This window comes from Sinohyriopsis cumingii, chromosome 7, assembly GCF_028554795.1.
Source record: "Sinohyriopsis cumingii isolate HCF-2022 chromosome 7, ASM2855479v2, whole genome shotgun sequence".
NCBI lineage: Eukaryota > Metazoa > Mollusca > Bivalvia > Unionida > Unionidae > Sinohyriopsis > Sinohyriopsis cumingii.
In genome coordinates, this window is record NC_142967.1 from 80,944,448 (window position 1) to 80,966,378 (window position 21,931).

General features: G+C 33.8%; 1 protein-coding gene across 2 annotated transcripts in view; it reads right to left on the bottom strand.

The window, feature by feature from the left end:
* Nucleotides 1-21,931, bottom strand: part of LOC149795617 (uncharacterized) — an 87,169-nt gene that overhangs the window by 23,011 nt on the left and 42,227 nt on the right. For both annotated transcript variants that reach the window (XM_089965443.1, XM_089965442.1), the window contains exons 4-7: nucleotides 21,231-21,307; nucleotides 17,758-17,849; nucleotides 11,710-11,858; nucleotides 8,429-8,539 (exon numbers count right to left, since the gene is read on the bottom strand). In XM_089965443.1, the coding sequence (XP_089821569.1) occupies nucleotides 8,429-8,539; nucleotides 11,710-11,858; nucleotides 17,758-17,849; nucleotides 21,231-21,307 (429 nt within the window). The remainder of the gene's footprint in view (nucleotides 1-8,428; nucleotides 8,540-11,709; nucleotides 11,859-17,757; nucleotides 17,850-21,230; nucleotides 21,308-21,931) is intronic.

The window sequence follows — 21,931 nt, forward strand, 5'->3', positions numbered from 1 at the left end:
GTCATGGATAAAGTTTGGAAGTGAATAAAGGAACTGCTAAAAACCATCAAAACCATGACACATGTGACAATGAAAGGAGAATCAGTGATGATGTAATGATATGAGGGATTAAAGTGAGGATATAGTAATCTTGTGTGGAACATTTTATTTTAATATTTTGTTAGTTTTGTTTCTGCTAAACAGCTAAGCTAAATACAGTTATCTTGGTAGCATACTACTAATGCTAATAATAATATATTTAAAAAAATAATAATGATACTACTACTACTAATAATACTAAAGCTATTCAGTACATAGTATATGCATTTGTCATGAACCAAGTTTGAGAGCTGAACCCTTCTTCAGAGGTCATCTTTCTATAAAGGCCATTATGGCCTTTTCCCATGGATGGCCCTAGCAGACTGTGTACTTTACCATGTCAAAATGGCTCAACAGGTTCTCCCACAGCAGTGCTCACCCTACCCCACCCCCGCTATTGTCAGCCAGTTAGGTTATCAATTAAATGGTGGTTGTTTATCTTTGACTGCCTTACCTTTTAATTACCTCATTGATAATCAAATGTATAAACTGAATCAAGGATAGTTTCATATGATTACTAAGCAGGACTGTTTTACACTTGCCCAAGGATAGTTTAATATGACTATTAAGTAGGACTATTTTACACTTGCCCAAGGACAGCTTTGTATGACAACAAAGCAGGACTGTTTTAAACTGCCCAAGGATAGTTTAATATGACTATTAAGTAGGACTATTTGAACTGCCACAAGGATAGTTTTATATGACTACTAAGCAGGACTATTTAAATTGCCCCAAGGATAGTTTAATATGACTAGTAAGTAGGACTATTTAAATTACCCCAAGGATAGTTTAATTTGACTATTAAGTAGGACTATTTAAATTGCCCCAAGGATAGTTTTATATGACTACTAAGCAGGACTGTTTTACACTGTCCCAAGGATAGTTTAATATGACTATTAAGTGGGACTATTTAAATTGCCCCAAGGATAGTTTTATATGACTACTAAGCAGGACTGTTTTACACTTCCCCAATTTAATATGACTATTAAGTAAGACTATTTAAATTGCCCCAAGGACAGCTTTGTATGACAACAAAGCAGGACTGTTTTAAATTCCCCCAAGGATAGTTTAAAATGACTACTAAGCATGATTACTTTAAATTGCCCCAAGGATAGTTTTATATGACTACTAAGCAGGACTGTTTTAAATTGCCCCAAGGATAGTTTAATATGACTATTAAGTAGGACTGTTTTAAATTGCCCCAAGGATAGTTTTACATGACTACTAAGCAGGACTGTTTTAAATTGCCCCAAGGATAGTTTAATATGACTATTAAGTAGGACTGTTTTAAATTACCCCAAGGATAGTTTTATGACTACTAAGCTGGACTGTTTTAAACTGCTCAAAGACAGTTTTACATGACATATCATATATTTAAAAAACGGCCTTAAACCCAGAAAAACAACAACAGTCATATGTTGTGGTGGCAAAGAAGGGACTCTGAGAATAGTTTTATATCACCACTCAGCATGACTGTTTACTATTGATAATGGCTACAGGTTACATTGTAGTCAGAAGAAATGTGTCTATCCACAAATAATATTTTTTGCATGACACATTGTTATGGCATGTATGTATGACACACAGAAGTGATATAAACAAAATTACATTCACTTTGACCACACAGATTTCTTGTTTAAATGATGAATGGATGTAGCAGGTTGGTTTTAATTGGCACATGTACATCAGCACAATGAAATGGGTGTGTGTGTGTGTGTGTGTGTGTGTGTGTGTGTCTGTGTGTGTATTAGTACTTAATGACTCCTCAGCACAATAACAGCAATACGGTGCCAATTAAAAGTAACATGTAAAAATGAAGAATAGCACAGAAACATAATATAAACACTTCCAAACAAAACGTACAAGAATACAAAATACAAAAGATACAGATAGTCCACTCCTGAAAAATGTATACAAAATAAAGTACAATCTAAAACAGAATATAAAATACCTTAACTATATGGTCAAAATTTGCTGTATAAACCAAATTTCCTCAAAAAAGTCTAAATTTTCTCATATGGTGTATTATCATACAGTTCCTTAACTGAATTCACAACATCTTCATAAGCCAAGGTTCTGATAACCCTATCTACACCTTGGCATATTGACCAAATATTTCTGAGCTTTGGGTCTGTGACTTTCATTGGATGTGGCGGCATGCCACCGCATCCAATCAAAATTCAGTTGTTCAAATTTGAACACTGTTTCTATGTGATCGAGACAATGGGAGCACGCAGCTTGAATGGACTGATAAATAATCAATTTTCTAGTGTTGGTCTGTGTTTGCACAAATATTTTTCATGCAAATACACCTGTAATGGCTTCCCTCTGGTACAAAGTCATACTTTCAATGTTGAACTTACAAAGTATCTTTTTTAGGTCAATTGCATCCACCCTTTTCAGTGGATGTACATTGCACCACACTATTGGTTTGTTGACATTATATACTAAGGGAGGCAAAACAAGAAATCCAATAGATGTCGCTAGGACAAAGCACCAATATAGCTGTTCGATCCACCAAGGTGTAGATAGGGTTATTGGAACCTTGGCTAGCGAAGATGGATTCACAATAGTAAAAACAAATCTGTGTCAAGGTGTATTTGTTTTGCTAATTTACATTACTTGTTACATAAACTGTGTATATTAAAATCAGGTTTTCTACATTTGTAAATGTTTTACAAGGGAGGTAATTCTCTTCAAAACACAAACACTTAGTAGGCTTGAAGATAGATTACTTCCCTTGCTTTACTTTGCAAACTGCTTTTTTCCCCTTAACAGCAGCAAGGTAAGGAAATATTCATAATCTACATACAGAGTAGCATGGGGGCGCTCACCAGTTATTATGTACTTTTGAGAGAGTAACTTATGTAAGATGAAGTTGTTTGCATTTAAAACATGCACAATGGAGAGAATGTTGGCATACCTCTATGCTACATTAATGTAATGTGGATGATATTTCTTTGGATATTGTACTTTTGGAAACTGTACATGATCTAAGCACACTTCTAACTAAAATGACTGCTCCCTTGTGCTAAAAAGTCAGCCTGAATTAGTCTAAAGTACACTATCCATAGCAGCTATTAGAATAGGGAAAATGAATTTTGTGATACTAGACGATACCAGCTTCTGAAAACACAATGAATGAATTACCAAATATACAAAATGTAAAAAAAAGTTATTGGCTCTTTTTTATACAATTTACCTCTGAAGTTCAGGAAGTGAAAATGACCAAGTGGAGCTAGCACTTTTTTGAAAGATGCACATCTGGAGTAAGGCCAAGCTGTATACTCTATAACCCATATTACACCCATCAACCATACACCAAAATAAAGGGAATTAAAGATTCTTTGAATTATACCTAAGATATACAAGGTCTTTTTTAAATAGCCAGTATAACCAGTGAGGAAAGCTGGGGAAATTATTTTTCTTTAAAATTCTAACCCTATGCAAAATACGAATCTGTAGAGCGCCACCATACAAGAACCTTGACCTTGACCTATGCATGTCTAACCAGCAATTCCTGCTTGTCCACATGACCTTCTGGATTTAATTTGGACTTCTACTGAATTTGATTCAGGACTTTAAATTATTAGGACTCAAGTCTGTAATTCTAGGATTATTTGGGATTTGATTAGCAATACCGTTTGCTTTTTTATTACAATTATACTTTGTATTCTAGGGAAATAAATTATTTGTTGAATTTTACAAAGCTTGTTGCCTTACATTCTTTGCTGTTACTTTCTTTCAGAGTTTAGACTTTAATGATATATACTACAAAATATACCAAAAAACATACCAGCACCCATTTTCCTTACATACAGAATATGTTTGGTTAACCATTACAATTTGAAGAGCGGGCCCTATAAATCAACCATCACTAAATGCTGACCCTGAATTTTAGCAAAATATAACCCCTTTCCCCAGACTGTTACTGACTTTCCAACTCCCACCATCTTTACTTTTTCAACCATCCATAATGTTTGATGTTTACCAATTTCTTCATTGTTTTTCTGACTCCCATAATCTTTATTTTTTCAACTGACCAGGATGTTTGATGTTTTCCAATTATCCAATTATACATGTCTCATTTTTTTCTGACTCCCATAATCTTTAGCTACTAAACTGTCCATGATGTTTGATACTTTCTGATTGTCTCCTGTACATTTGTTGCTGATGCAAAGCCTGATAATGGTGACAGTTTATTCTATTTACTCAATTCCAACCTTCCCTATCTAATCTTAAATGACATCTTTAATTTGTTTTCACCTAAAATCCCTTTGGTCACACAGCCATAATGAGGATACAGCTACCAGTCTAAATGGTACAGATGCATTACATTTTGAAATCATTGGTAAATTATGTTGTCTGCTCATGTACTACCTGATAATATCATCAGCTTTGAAGGAAAGTAGATATTTTACATTTGATAATGCATTTATTTCAGGTGACAACAGTTAGACTTATGCACTAACGGTGATGCACAATGCAAAGACCATGGAAGTAGTGCAAAACAGTAATGTAATGATTTATTTTGTAATATTATGGCTGTATTGCTTGTTGTCAATAAAGTAATAACTATCCCATCTTTTTCAATTTTACATTGCGTATTATATTAATAGTCTTGGAAAAATATTCACTACTTATTCTGGCGACCTTTTTTGAAAATTGGCAACAAAATATTGAGATTGGCAATTTATTTTGGCAACAACTTTTTAAAAGCCAGGACCATCCCTGTAATGTGTAAGCTGGAAGTTCAACAGACACACGAAGCCTCATTGGCTGGTTGGCTGCTGTGATTGGGATGAGTGCATGCATGGTATTGATAATTTGTTGTGAGCAGACAATCAGCAGTAGTTTACAGCAAGTGTGTTAAAAAGTACTGTCTTTCAGTTAAACCCCAAACCAAATATTTATTCCTTAACTTCCACTATTTAATTCTGAATTAAAATTCAACCCATGTCAAGATGACTGTTATGATTATATTTATATTTTGGAAATTTGTTTACATCGGCACTGATTACTTTTGCCAATAATGATTATACCGACTGTTCCAATAATCAGCCCAATTATGAGTATGGCCGATTAATCAGTACAGCTTTAACCAGGCATTCATAATCATGTTCACACTTTATTCACCACTGTAACAGGCAAATGTTGCAAAGATTTGTTTGTTTTAGGATGAAACTGTTTGTGGCCCTTTGAATGACTTATACTCTGATCAGTTTTTATGCTGTTGGATTGGGTCAGTTTGGAAGTTTGAAAAACTTCTCATTAGTCAGTTTTCCCAGATAAAAAAGGAAACCATCTATAATATTTACAGAATATCCAAATTTTTCATAAGTCATACTCAATCCAGAGCCTTTTATCTTCCAGAAAGAGGAGAAATTTGTAATGGAATCCAAGCTTGATCAAAAGAAGTTCAATAAAGGTTTTCCACCCGGTTGCTAAGCAAGCAACAAAACTGCTTGGGGGAACACCTTGAACAAAATTTTGATAAAGCATGAAAGAAGTAAAATTTTTACCAAGATTTATGAAAACTGAACTCAGCTACTTTGGTGAACAAGTTGACAATAGATTTTCTACATCATAACTACTGAAGCCACATTCATGCTAGGCTGAACGAGCCAAAAGATGATTGTGGTACAGCATGTCATTCAAAATGATTCCTACCAAGTTTTATTGAAAATGGTTCAGTAATTCTAGAGAAGAAGTCAAAAATAGGTTATCAATCTGGTTTCTATGGAAGCCACACAAAAGATAATGAAGCCACCCTGCCAAAATTTTGACAAAGCATGGCATAAGAAAAGTTCTTACCAAGTCTGATCAAAACTGGCTCATTTACTCAAGATGTCAAAAATAGGTTTTCCATAAGGTTGCCAGTAAAGCCACACTGATGCTAGGAGAGTAACTGAAATAGATCATGTCCTAAGACACATTCCTGCTAAGTTTGATCATAACTTGCTTAACTGTTATGAAAACGCACCACACCAGTTCACGGGCAGCTAACCAAGATACAATTTCCATAAGCATTAAACAATCCTACCATGTTTGATCAAAATTGTCTCAGCTGTTCCCGAGATGTCAAAATTTACTACCAGTTACTATGGAAGCCACACTGTTGCTAGAAGAGCCACCTCATATATAATTCTGATAGTGCATTTCTTAAAACACATTGCTATGTACCATGCGTGAATGACACTGGCTCAGTAGCTCAGTGATAACAGGCTTTCTATATTCCTGCTATTTATCACACAATGTTGCAATGGAGAGTCACAAATGAAACAATTTTGATATACCATGCCTAACAAACATTCTTACCCAGTCTGACTGAAAATGGTACTAGCACTTCTGGAAAAGAAGCTGAAAAGAGGTTTTCAACATGGTTGCTATAGAAGCTACACTACTGCTAGTAGAGCCAATACAGACTATATTTTGATACAGCCTGTCCTAATAAACATTCCTAACCATGTTTTATCAAAACTAACTTGTCTATTCTGGACAAGACATCAAAAATAGATTTTCCACCTAGTTGTTAAATAAGCCATACCACTGCTAGTAGAACCCATCTGGACAAAACTTTGATGGAGCAAGTCCTCTGAAACAGCCTAAGAAATATTTCCACCAAGTCTGATTGACACAGGCCCAGCTGTTCTAGACAAAAATAAAATGCTTTCCAGCTTGTTTTTAAGGAATCTCCACACTTGCTAAAGAAGTCAGATGTTAACATTGCTGAGTGGAATTTTTTTAATTCTAGCATGTTCTGCTAAAATTATGTTCTTAAAGGCAATGGTGTAGCTTATATAGCAACTAAAAGTGAAAAAGGCAAGGTAACTGTCATCAAACTTGTTGGATTGTTTCATAGGACATGATCTATCAAAATTTTGTCTGACATTGCTTCTTTAACTATGTTGTGACAACCAGAACATAATTTGGTAGAACACATCACGAGAAACATTTCTACCAAATTTGATCCAAATAGAACCAGAGGGTTTTGAGAAGTCGAAATTAGCAATTTTGATGGACTGCAAGCGATGTATGAGAGAAAATGCATTGCAGATTTTTGACTCACAAAATTACTGTTATGTTTAATTTGTATGGTGTATTGGCTTTTGTCCATAATAATATGTCATGAATTTTTAGTTTGTATTGTGTGTTGGCTTTTGTCCATAATTATAAAATTATGTATATTTAAGTTGCATTGTGTGATTGACCTATGTATATAATTGAGGGTAGGAGTTTGCATCCACCAGACAAATGTGTGTGTGGATGTGATTTGGATTTTTTAATGTAGCTTTAACATATTGCAACAAAGTCTGCAGTGTGGCTGTTTATAGCGATGTCTACCCTGGGGCATCTTGCCACTGACATGTGGCATCATGTCACATCCAGTCACATTATCTTGACACCAGGCCTACCAGTCCTAACACTAACCTCTTAATACTGAGCGCATAGCGAGGCAGCTGTTCATACCATTATTATAAGTCTTTGGTATGACTTGGCCAGGGTTCAAACCCATGACCTCCTGCATCCGAGGCGGATGCTCTAACCACTAGGCCACCAGAGAGGCCCATAAAAATGCCTGCACAGCATTGTCAGATAAAGTGGATGAATGTGGCTGCAGTTCTGTGTCAATATTGGATTTCATGTATCAATCATGCCCTGGTCTGTTGTTACACTAATCAATTTTCAGGCCACACACAAAACCAATGACTACATCTCAAATTATATGTATTAAATGAAATATGCAATTATCTGATGTTCTCCATTCATAAAGGAATATCAAAATTTAAAGAGGATAATAAATTTTGTCTGATGCTTTGTTCCTCAGACTTAACTGATATTATTTTGAATGCTTACGGCATTTTTAAAGAGGATTATTTCTCAATAGATCATCAAAATTGATATGCGTTAGACACTCATGCAAATGAAATACATTACACTACTTGATAAGAAGTGCATGCCACACCAGAAAATGATTAAGCAAACTTATAGAAGTGGCACCTTCATGTAAGGAATGTTTACTGTTAGGAATGTTTACTGTTATCTTTAATGTTTACTGTTATCTTTAATTTGAAAGATTTTCCTGTTATTATGTAAATGTGATCATACACTTATTTTTGGTATAAAAATTCACTAAATCTCTCTGATGTGTAGAAACCAGTACTCTTAGGGCTCAAGATTAAATGACTCATTAAGATCTGGTAAAGATTTCTACCAGAAGAAACATATAATCCCTACATTCAAATGAAAATGTAGCTTTTAAAAATATTAGCCTCAATGGTACCCCTGTGATACCTCTGTCACAATATTTGTCAAAAGCAGATTCAATAAAATAAATTTGTCAACTCGCCTTCCCCAGGTTGGGCCTTGATAGTTGTGTCCTCTTTCACTCCATCTTCCCTTTCTAAGTATGTGCTGGGTACCCAACCCTGTTCATCTTCTGCATTTACAAACCACCAGCCTGAAAATAGTCAATTCACAGGGTGAAAATATATAATTCACAAGGTGCAAGATATACAACTCACAGGATGCAAATACATAATTAACAGGGTTAAAATATACAACTCACAGAATGCAAATCAAATGCATTAGCTATAAACTGTTATATGAGCCATTACTGTGATACTTAGACAACCTTACTAACCAAACTAAAAGTATTTATTGACTTTAGATGGTGAACCAGTCAAATAACATGATACCAGTCTTACCTACATTACCTGAAGATAATGGCCACAATGGGTATGTTCCATTCAAGATCCTGAACATTCCTCACAGTACAGGAATATTATGGAACAGTCTTCTGGATATGTTCTTGTTGTTCTCAATAGACCAGTGGTGCAGAGGAACAGTGATGCAAGTCAAGATACCAGGACTGTTAGTTAATGTGTTTTTTAAGTGGTGATGGCTGAAAGCATTTTGAAATTATGAAGTCTTTCAAACACACTATCTTATTTCTAAGACTGGTTCCAATTTTTCATCTTTCCATTGATATGCATGTGCAGACTGATAAGTCCTTGTGCTAATCAAGTGAATAGAAGATACCCAATATGTGGAAGATTTTGCAATGACCATGTGAATGGAACATGCCCAATAACTAGAAGATTTTGTAATGATCATTTGAATGGAACATACCCAATATGTGGAAGATTTTGCACTGACCATGTGAATGGAACATATGCAATACATCTTATGTGGAAGATTCTGCAATGACCATGTGAATGGAACATACCCAATATGTGGAAGATTTTGCAATGATCATGTGAATGGAACATACCCAATATGTGGAAGATTTTGCAATGATCATGTTAATGGAACATACCCAATATGTGGAAGATTTTGCACTGATCATGTGAATGGAACATACGCAATATAGGAAAGATTCTGCAATGATCATGTGAATGGAACATAACCAATATGTGGAAGATTTTGCAATGATCATGTGAATGGAACATGCCCAATATGTGGAAGATTTTGCAATGATCATGTTAATGGAACATACCCAATATGTGGAAGATTCTGCAATGATCATGTGAATGGAACATACCCAATATGTGGAAGATTTTGCAATGATCATGTTAATGGAACATACCCAATATGTGGAAGATTTTGCACTGATCATGTGAATGGAACATACGCAATATAGGAAAGATTCTGCAATGATCATGTGAATGGAACATAACCAATATGTGGAAGATTTTGCAATGATCATGTGAATGGAACATGCCCAATATGTGGAAGATTTTGCAATGATCATGTTAATGAAACATACCCAATATGTGGAAGATTCTGCAATGATCATGTGAATGGAACATACCCAATATGTGGAGGAGTTTTCACTGATCATGTGAATGGAACATACTCAATATGTGGAAGATTTTGCAATGATCATGTGAATGGAACATACCCAATATGTGGAAGATTTTGCACTGATCATGTGAATGGAACATACGCAATATATGAAAGATTCTGCAATGACCATGTGAATGGAACATACCCAATGTGTGGAAGATTTTGCAATGATCATGTTAATGGAACATACCCAATATGTGGAAGATTCTGCAATGATCATGTGAATGGAACATACCCAATATGTGGAAGATTTTGCACTGATCATGTGAATGGAACATATGCAATATAGGAAAGATTCTGCAATGATCATGTGAATGGAACATACCCAATATGTGGAAGATTTTGCAATGATCATGTGAATGGAACATACCCAATATGTGGAAGATTTTGCAATGATCATGTTAATGGAACATACCCAATATGTGGAAGATTCTGCAATGATCATGTGAATGGAACATACCCAATATGTGGAAGATTTTGCAATGATCATATGAATGGAATATACCCAAAATGTGTAAGATGTTGCACTGATCATGTGAATGGAACATAAGCAATATATGGAAGATTTTGCAATGATCGTGTGATGGAACATACCCAATATGTGGAAGTCTGCAATCATCATATGAATGGAATATACACAATATGTGAAAGATTTTGTAATTATCACATGAATGAAACATACCCAATATGTGGAAGATTTTGTAATGATCATATGAATGGAACATCCCCAATATGTGAAGGATTTTGTAATGATGATATGAATGGAACATCCCCAATATGTGAAGGATTTTGTAATGATGATATGAATGGAACATACCCAATATGTGAAGGATTTTGTAATGATGATATAAATGGAACATACCCAATATGTGGAGGATTTTGTAATGATCATATGAATGGAACATACACAATATGTGAAGGATTTTGTAATGATCATATGAATGGAACATACCCAATATGTGAAGGATTTTGTAATAATCATATGAATGGAACATACCCAATATGTGGAGGATTCTGCAATGATCAAGTGAATAGAACACACCCGATATGCAGGAAATTTTGCGTAACCTGTAATATAGGCCGCTTCAAGGCTTTTATTTAACCTTAATTTCAATTTCTTCGCCATTACAGGTGTTTTTTCTCTTTATGTTGTTAATTTCAATCCTTGTCATTACTAATTTCATTAAATATTTTGTTATAAACTTTTGACAGATCACATTTATGATTACATTTTACATCTTTAAATATTTCACTTATTTATCTGCGAACAATTTTAATAAATCTAAGAACTTGTAAAGTCTAAAAATGATATTGTTTCTGAACAGTGCTGCTTATGGTTCCTTTCAAATTCACAAATTCATTATTTTTATATAAAGCCAAACAAATACACCTGACATAAAATAGGTGAACTGCATGTATGTCCCCTGTAGTCAAATAAATCCTACTGTCACTGTTTCACTACAGCTTTAACCTGACACAATAAGTGCCAAAAAAATGGTTCTTGTGGTCAGCCACCAGCCATTTCTTATTGCCAATCCTAGCACTTTTTTTTCCATATAGTAAAAATTGCTTTAAAAAAAAATCACATTTAATTATACAAAATTTTTTTTTAAAAAAAAAGCCTACCCTAATTTTTAAAACTAGTGCAATAGGAAACATGGGTTTTTTCTTCACCTTAGATGGAACAAACATTAAAAATAAAAACGTAATAATCTAACTGTCCAGCTAATCCAATTTTATCTTTGGGAAATGCTTGAGCTCAGTTGAGAAGACCAGACTTACCTGATTCAGATTTCTCAACAATTTCCACAACCATCCCTGCTACAAGACTTATCTCCCCTTTCTCCTGCTTGGTGTAGTCATCTGTGGCGATATAATGCTCCAGCATTCTGGGTGGAGAAATTTTTTCAGCCTTCACTGGTGACTTCTGTCTGTTCATAAGTCATATTTAATTCATTTAATAAATGGACGTCTGACAAATAAAATCTTGCAAATATTATTATGTCATTTCTTCATATAAAAAAAACATATCATAGTCTGTCTCTTCAATTTAAATTTAGCTTATGGATAGTAATTCTTGAATGCTCTACACACATGGTAACCATGCTACCATCATTGTGTACAAGCCAAAATCATTTTTTTGCAAATTTTATACAAGAATATAAGACTTCATTCAGATACAAGGCTTTTGTCCTCTGAAAAGAGCTCTTGACTGTTTATCTTCATGACTTTAAGGAAAAAATGGGTGATAAATCTTCAATTTATTTACTGACAGCATCCATAGATTTTAGGCAAGAATATAAAATGTAGGTTATTAAGAATCACTTATGATGCAAGACAGTGTGTTAATGTATGACATTGTGTTAATACAAGACAGTGTGTTAATGTATGACATTGTGTTAATACAAGACAGTGTGTTAATGTATGACATTGTGTTAATACAAGACAGTGTGTTAATGTATGACATTGTGTTAATACAAGATAGTGTTTTAGCATCAAAATGTCCTTGTCTTTTCCACTGAATGATAGAAGAAGAAAATCTCTGATATAAACAATGTCCATTTTGAACTGATTTTAAGCCCATAGTTCTTATTACATCAAGAACACTTCCTTGACAACACAATGTTATCACTAACAGTAATATATGCAATCATCTAAAGCAATTTAAACTGAATGATTTCTTTAATATTTTACAAACTGCAGGACTAACATTAAAAACTAAATAGGTGAAAAGTGATCAAGCGTTTATTTCAACACCTATCATTTTATAAGAATCTGTTCTTTGTGCATCTAGTCAGTTGTTCATTCAATAAAAACCAATTTCAATTTATACTTAAATTCAATTTATTTCATTTTACACTTTAATTTCAATTTATTTCAATTTAATTTCAATTTCAATTTATTTCAATTTACAAAAAAAACATAAATTGAAAATTTCAATTTCAGGAAGTATCAAAATGTTCTTAGACTTTCTCTTTCCCTCCCTTCCATTCTCTCTCCCTCCACATCTGGATATACAGAACTTAAAATGTGTCAGCTGTAGATTCTCAAGTGTACATTTTTGCAATCAATGAGGTACCATCAAGAAATGCCTAAAAACTAACAATAAACAGCAAAAAAGCAAACTTCAAGTATAAACTTTTTTTATAATTAGTTTTGTACATGAATAATAGAAAGTGTCAGTGACTGAACTTATATGACCTGTTCTATGTGTCACCAGTTCATGTTGTATGTGTCACCCATACAGTCTTGTATACCTGTAAACACCTCTATGATAAATGGTACTAATTTTTATTAGGAAAAAAGCATCATGATTAAATATAGTAATACAATTTTTTTAAGTAGCAATTTTAGCTCACATAACAATCATGTTTGATAAAAATGCTGGATAAATCAGAAATCTGATTATTATTCATTGCAAACTAACATTAAGAAACAATCAAATATTGGATACAATGTCTGCAACCATGCTAAACTGCAAGCTTGTCAAGCCACACAAAATTTTACATTTAAATGTAGAAATAAACAAAATGAAGAATGAAAATCCTCACAAGTAAACTCAGAATCAGTAAAACCTGTCGTCTTAAGATGTTATACTATGAAGTCAATCAGATACAATCGCTCCGTTTTGTTTCTAGTTAACCCATCCCAACATTTCTCTGCATGAAATATGTTAGCAAAAATAAAAATGTCTTTATTTTCATATGAATACAGTTATTATTTTGTCAAAATACAAAATTATTTTGTCAAAATACAAAATTTGAAGTATGATATGTACTAGCTACATATTTAAAACATTTCTATCTAAAATTACGGCAAAACATAGGAATTTCTTTTTATTGATGTAGTAATGCAGCTGTTAATTACACTGGCATGGAATGAGGATAACCCATACAAATCATGGCTTTTGCACTCCTGACAATACAAATTTCCACTTCCCTTGTGTCATATTTCCCATACTGAGTTAAAAACAAAGATATCCTCTATGGATTAATTTGAATAAAAAAATAAACCTTTAAGACTGGACCAAATTCCAACTCACACATTTGACTTCAGTTGTGTAGTAGGTCTGGGGATTTCATACATCATTTTAAGTATGAACTCAATGTCAGGCCAAAATATAAAAAAGTCCACGATTAAGACCATTAATTTCCTTGAAAAGGGATGAAAATGAAAAGGAAAGTTCTTTAATAAATCTTAAAAATTTCATAACTGTTGCTCTAAACATAAGAGAGTCATTTAGTGTCAAAATTTGTAGTAGAGAGAACAAAATGCATGATCAAAAGTTGAAGCATTACCAGGACAAGAACACATAATGTACACCATATAATATTTACAATTAGAACCTCCAGGTTATGTACACACAATGAACACCATATAATATCTGTAATTAGAACCTCCAGGCCATGTACACACAATGAACACCATATAATATCTGTAATTAGAACCTCCAGGTTATGTACACACAATGAACACCATATAATATCTGTAATTAGAACCTCCAGGTTATGTACACACAATGAACAACATATAATATCTGTAATTAGAACCTCCAGGCCATGTACACACAATGAACACCATATAATATCTGTAATTAGAACCTCCAAGCCATGTACACCCAAATATACAAATCTAGCCACCCAACTGAAGTTGATGCTACCATCCAAGGTGTAGAGAGGTGCATTTCTGATGTGAAATCATGGATGACTTGTAACAAGCTGCAGATGAATGATGATAAAACTGAAGCCATTCTGATTACAACACAAAGACTTTCTCATTCACATCCTTTACCTCAAACAATAAATATCAGCAATGCCAACATTAAATTCACACAATCAGTACGAAACCTAGGTGTTACTCTGGACAGTACTCTCACATTGCACCAACATGTCATGAACATATGCAAGGCTGCATATCTTGAGCTGAGACGGATCAGCTCAATTTGCAAATATCTTTCAGTTGATGCCACTAAAACACTTGTGTGTTCATCAGTACTTTCAAGACTGGACTACTGTAACTCAATTCTGTCTCGTTCATCTCAATATCTACTCCAGAAACTTCAAAAAGTTCAAAACATAGCTGCTCGGATCATACTTAGAGCACCACGATCAGAGCACATCTCCCCGCTGCTCTGTACCCTACACTGGCTATCCATTCGATCCAGAATCAAACACAAAATTTGTTCTCTGTGCTACGTTTCACTGTTGGACTGTAGTCCAACATACCTATCCAACCTCACCCATGTGTACACACCAGCAAGATACTTACGCTCCTCTTCTGACAACTGTATGCTCATTATTCCCACTATGAAAACAAAGTCATATGGACAGCGTTCTTTTGCATACCAGGGCCCAGCAACATGGAATGAATTGCCCACAAAGACACAGTGATCACATTCAAGAGGGCTCTCAAAACTCAGTTATTTTGACTGCAAGAACAAACTTAAAGACCTAATAATGTTTCCTACCTGAAATATTCTCAGCATGTTTTTTTATTTTTTAATGTTTTTCTAATTTCCTGTTGTTTGTTTTTGTAATAATATTATTTCATTTCTTATCTTATAGGTGTTGTTCAATGTTGTAAAGCGCTTAGAGCTTCTAATGATTAGGCGCTATACAAAGTCCTCATTATTATTATTATTACACCATATATATATATATATATATATATATATATATATATATATATATCTGTAACTAGAACCTCCATGTCATGTACACACAATGTAAACCATATACTATCTGTAATTAGAATCTCCATGTCATGTACACACAATGTACACCATATAATATCTGCAAGAAGAACCTCCAGGTCATGTACACACAATGTACACCATATAATATCTGTAATTAGAACATCCAGGCCATGTACACACAATGTACGCCATATAATATCTGCAATTAGAACCTCCTGGCCATGTACACACAATGTGTGCCATATAATATCTGTAATTAGAACCTCCAGGCCATGTACACACAATGTACACCATATAATATCTGTTATTAGAACATCCAGGCCATGTACAGGAAATATACACGCTGTAATATCTGTAATTAGAATCTCCAGGCCATGTACACATAATGTACACCATTTAATATCTGTAATTAGAACCGCCAGGCCATATACACACAATGCACACCACATAATATCTGTAATTAAAATTCCCAGGCCATGTGCACATGATGTACACCATGTAATATCTGTAATTAGAATATCCAGGCCATGTACACTCAATGTACACCAGATATACATATATATATATATATATATATATATATATATATATATATATATATATATATATATATATATATATATATATATATATATATATATATATATATATATATATATATATATATATATATATATATATATATAATTAGAACCTCCATGTCATGTACACACAATGCAAACCATATAGTATCTGTAATTAGAATCTCCAGGCCATGTACACACAATGAACACCATATAATATGTGTTAAGAAGAATCTCCAGGCCATGTACAGGAAGCATACTCCCTGTAATATCTGTAATTACACCCAGGTCAGGTACAGCACAGGAACATACACCATTTATGTAATTAGAACCTCCTGGTTAGGTACAGGAAACATACACCCTGTAATATCTGTGGTTAGAACCTACATGCCAAGCAAAAGAAACACACATCCTGTAATATCTGTAATTAGAATCAGCAGGTCATGTACAGAAAGTATACACCTTATAATATCTGTAATTTGAACCGCCAGGTCAGGTACAGGAAACATACACCATATATGCAATTACAACCTCTAGACTGAGTACAGGAAGTATACACCCTATAATATCTGTAATTTGAACCGCCAGGTCAGGTACAGGAAACATACACCATATATGCAATTACAACCTCTAGACTGAGTACAGGAAGTATACACCCTATAAAATCTGTAATTTGAACCTCCAGGTCAGGTACAGGAAACATATGCCATATATGCAATTACAACCTCTAGACTGAGTACAGGAAGTATACACCCTATAAAATCTGTAATTTGAACCTCCAGGTCAGGTACAGGAAACATACACCATATATGCAATTACAACCTCTAGACTGAGTACAGGAAGTATACACCCTATAAAATCTGTAATTTGAACCGCCAGGTCAGGTACAGGAAACATGCACCATATATGCAATTACAACCTCTAGACTGAGTACAGGAAGTATACACCCTATAAAATCTGTAATTTGAACCTCCAGGTCAGGTACAGGAAATATACACCATATATGTAATTGCAACCTCTAGACTGTTGAACCTCCAGGTCAGGTACAGGAAACATATATGTAATTGCAACCTCTAGACTGAGTACAGGAAACACACATCCTGTAATATCTGTAATTAGAACCTCTAGGTCAGGAAGAAGAAACATGCACTTCTGTGTAATTACAACCTCTAGACGTGGCCGAGTGGTCTAATGCGCTCTCTGTTATGGACCACTGACATCTCACCTCTGTCTGCATAGGTTTGAGTCTCGGATTTGGCCAATGTGGGTATGTGAGAAAGCTTGCCAGTAGCTTCTCGAGGGTCGGTGGTTCTTTCCTGGGTTTTCCCCAGTTCTTCCTCCACCATTAATACTGGCCGCCATGTATACCTTACCGTGTGCTGAAAAATGGCATTAAACCCCACAACAACAACAAACTCTATACCACGAAGAGGAATCATACACCCTGCAACATCTGTAATTAGAACCTCCAGGTCAGGTACAGAGTCATACATCATGTAATACCTATAAATTAGTGAACAAAAAGAAAAAACAAAATACTGGTATTACACCAAGATTTCAGAAGATACTCACTCTTTAGGAGGATTAATATCATCAGCATCAATTTCAAAGAACTGAATCACTTCTTTATGCTCTGATATCTTCGACGGCAGTTTTAGAAGAGCCTGAAATAAGACAAAATCCAAAGTAAAGACCACATATAGCATTATATATATATATATATATATATATATATATATATATATATATATACATAGATAGATAGATATATATACATACATAGATATATATATATATATATATATATATATATATATATATATATATATATATATATATATATATATGTATGTATATATATATATGACATGAGTCTGTTCAGACATTTTTTGGTGAATGACTTGACATCATGTTATCAGAAATAATTCATCAATCATACTGCACTATTATGACCTTATCAACTTTTCATCAGGCAGCTGAAATGGCATTTTCATTATTCTAGAAATAAATTTACATTAAATCAGGGAGATGACATTTATTTTCATTATTCTAGAAATAAATTTACATTAAATCAGGGAGATGACATTTATTTTCATTATTCTAGAAATAAATTTACATTAAATCAGGGAGATGACATTTATTTTCATTATTCTTGAAATAAATTTACATTAAATCAGGGAGATGACATTTATTTTCATTATTCTAGAAATAAATTTACATTAAATCAGGGAGATGACATTTATTTTCATTATTCTTGAAATAAATTTACATTAAATCAGGGAGATGACATTTACTTTCATTATTCTAGAAATAAATTTACATTAAATCAGGGAGATGACATTTATTTTCATTATTCTTGAGCTGAAATGGAACTTTCTTTATTCTAGAATGAGGTGACACTAAATCAAGTATAAAAATAATATTAGTCAATATGAAATTCAAAAAATTGTATTCACTTAATGAAAAGTCGACAACTGTACAATACAGTCTTTGAAACCGTAATGGATTAATGACAATATACAAAAGTGGCCTTAAGTGACAACCATTAAACTATGACTGTCATCAATGATCTTTAGCCACTGCAAAACATTTATTATGCAAAAATTAAATCGGATTAATGCAGTCTTTACAGTGACGTTATTCCCTTTACCAAAGTTTTTTCCTTGTCTGCTTCTTTTAATCTGCATACTTTAACAACATTACATTCTAGTAAGGCATTTACATTTGTAGAAATTCACTTTCAACCAGCACTATGTAGCCACTACTGTGCTGACATATCATTAAATCTTTTACATACATCAGTGCTGTCCAACCCGCGGCCGGCCGCCTGATTTTAAATAGCCCGCCAGAACATGAGCAGCTATATAGTCATTGCTTTTCAGTTTTCTGCTGCGGCCCTCAGCTTCAAGAAAAACATTTTTCAGTGGCCTATGGTGTCAAAAAGGTTGGACAGCACTGACATACATACACACACATACATACATACACACACATACATACATGCACACATACATACATACATACACACATATACATACATATATGCATGCATACACACATACATACATACATACATACACATACATATACACATACATACATACATACATGCAGATATACATACATACATACATACATACATACACACATACATATATACATACAAGCATACATACATGCACACACACATACATGCATGCATACATACACACATACATACATATACACACATACATACACACACATACATACATACATACACACATACATATATACATACATACACATATGCATACACACACACATACATACATACATACATACATACATACATACATACATACATACATATACACACACATACATACAAACACACACACACATACATACAAGTATTATCATTGGCCAGAAACTATTATCACTGAAGGGGGGCAATTATCATTAGTGATAAACTATTATCATTGGTGAGAAGTTATTGACCAGAAACTATTATCATTGGCCATCCCTAGAAACCAGATTATACTGACTGAAAATAACAGGCTTCAAATAAGCTTGAAATGATGGAGAATTACAAGGATATTTCAGGAATCAGTAATTATTTTGAATAGCCAGTACAGTGGAGGACCCACATGAAAGACATACAGAATGCAGTCCATTCCTCCAATTCCTATACTCATTCCCATGTACATTAAACAGTTACCTTGTTGAGGATAACTAATCACAATATACAATTTAGAGTAATTAATAGCCAATGTTTACCATAATTTATTCCTACTTACAACAGACTGGTCAGACAGGGCCTCTGCATAAGCTAGGATGTATATCGCATGGAAAAAATCTATGTAGTCATGAGCTAAATTCAATTATCTGACCTATGCTAATAGAACAAAAACAATTAGGTTACAGTGATTGTATTTGGTTGTATGGGTATAGAATTAATTGGGATGCATCCAATCATCAAGTTTCTTTATTCAAACATAAACTATACTCAACCGATAAACAGAAATGTCAAAATCACTGAAGTATGAAATATAGGTCACAGAAACCTCTTTTTGCAATAAGGGTGAAGCCATTCTCAGGATTCATCATGTTTTCTGAGTCTAGGTATAATAGTATGCATACAGCATGCTAAAAAAAAAAAAGAGGTCACGAGCTAAACATTGAAAACTAACCAAAGCCAGTAAAATATGAACAACAGATCATGATCAGCTTCTTTTGTTGTACAAATAAGCATGGTTCTAACAGAGATGCCTATCAACATCAACGTTAAGATTTATGCTTGAAATATGAACACAAACTCAAACTTTAAGTCTGTGAAGCAAAAGCTATGTCATAATGACCTACTATTGCAGCATCACCCCAAGGCAATAGATCTTAACCTTACAGCAAAGCCTGTATCACCTAGAACTGGCTGTGTGAGATGATTAGGATGTGTTGTTTCTCCCACTGGGTGATGCTGCTCTTCATGCACGCATCAGCAATCCAAATCTGAGGTCAAATGCCAACAGATACACAGGTGTCCTGTTCTGACAGGGATTAATACTAAAAAAGTGTTCTGAAGGATTTAATGCCAAAAGAGGGATTATACTTACTGCCCACATACAAAGATAAGTCAAATTTTAATAATTAGTAGCGAGTGGCCCAATAATCAGCATGATCAACAATGCTATGCTCCAGCACAAATTGTGTCTTCCACAGATGGTCTCTGACGCCAGTAATCTCAGGAAGAAAAGGGCAGAGAACAACTTGGTGGTCTAACAGCAGTCTGACAGTGTAATTGTTTCACTGCAGATGTGGAAAGCTGTCATTTATACTGGAGGCAAGTAAAACAGTGCTCAACTCTTTCTATCCTGCGTCAGCGTAAGATTATTCTTGTTTGTTTCACTGTGTATCATAAACCTGTTTTACCTATGAAAATGGCATTTAATGAACTGGAAGCAAAGAAAATTCTTCAAAAGCACGTAAATATCCGGCATATTTATCATCATGAAACTCAATTAGTGAAGGCCTGATAAACAAACTAAATTAAACTGTATGCTACCCACCTGACAATATTCTCCAATTGGCTTCAGTCGTTTCAGTGCTACCTCCCGAATATGGCTTCGTCCCAATAATTTCTTTCCTGAAATAAATCTATACTGATCTAATGTAGAAACAGTGACAAGTATATACTCTCCAGAAATATATGCATAATGATTTCATGTGGAAAGTCACAAGCCTCCTGAAATATATGTATACTGATTTCATGTAGAAAGTGACAAGTGTATACTCTAATGAAATATATGTAATATTTCACATAGAAACAGTCACAAGTGTGTACTCTAATGAAATATATGTAATATTTCATGTAGAAACAGTGACAAGTATATACTCTCATTAAATATATGTATAATGACTGAATGTTGAAATATATGTATAATGACTGAATGTCAAAACAGTGAAAAGTATATACTCTCATGAAATATATGTATAATGACTGAATGTTGAAATATATGTATAATGACTGAATGTCAAAACAGTGAAAAGTATATATTCTCATGTAATAGATGTATAATGACTGAATGTTGAAATATATGTATAATGACTGAATGTCAAAACAGTGAAAAGTATATACTCTCATGAAACAGATGTATAATGACTTAATGTTGAAATATATGTATAATGACTGAATGTCAAAACAGTTAAAAGTATATACTCTCATGAAATAGATGTATAATGACTAAATGTCAAAACGGTGAAAAGTATA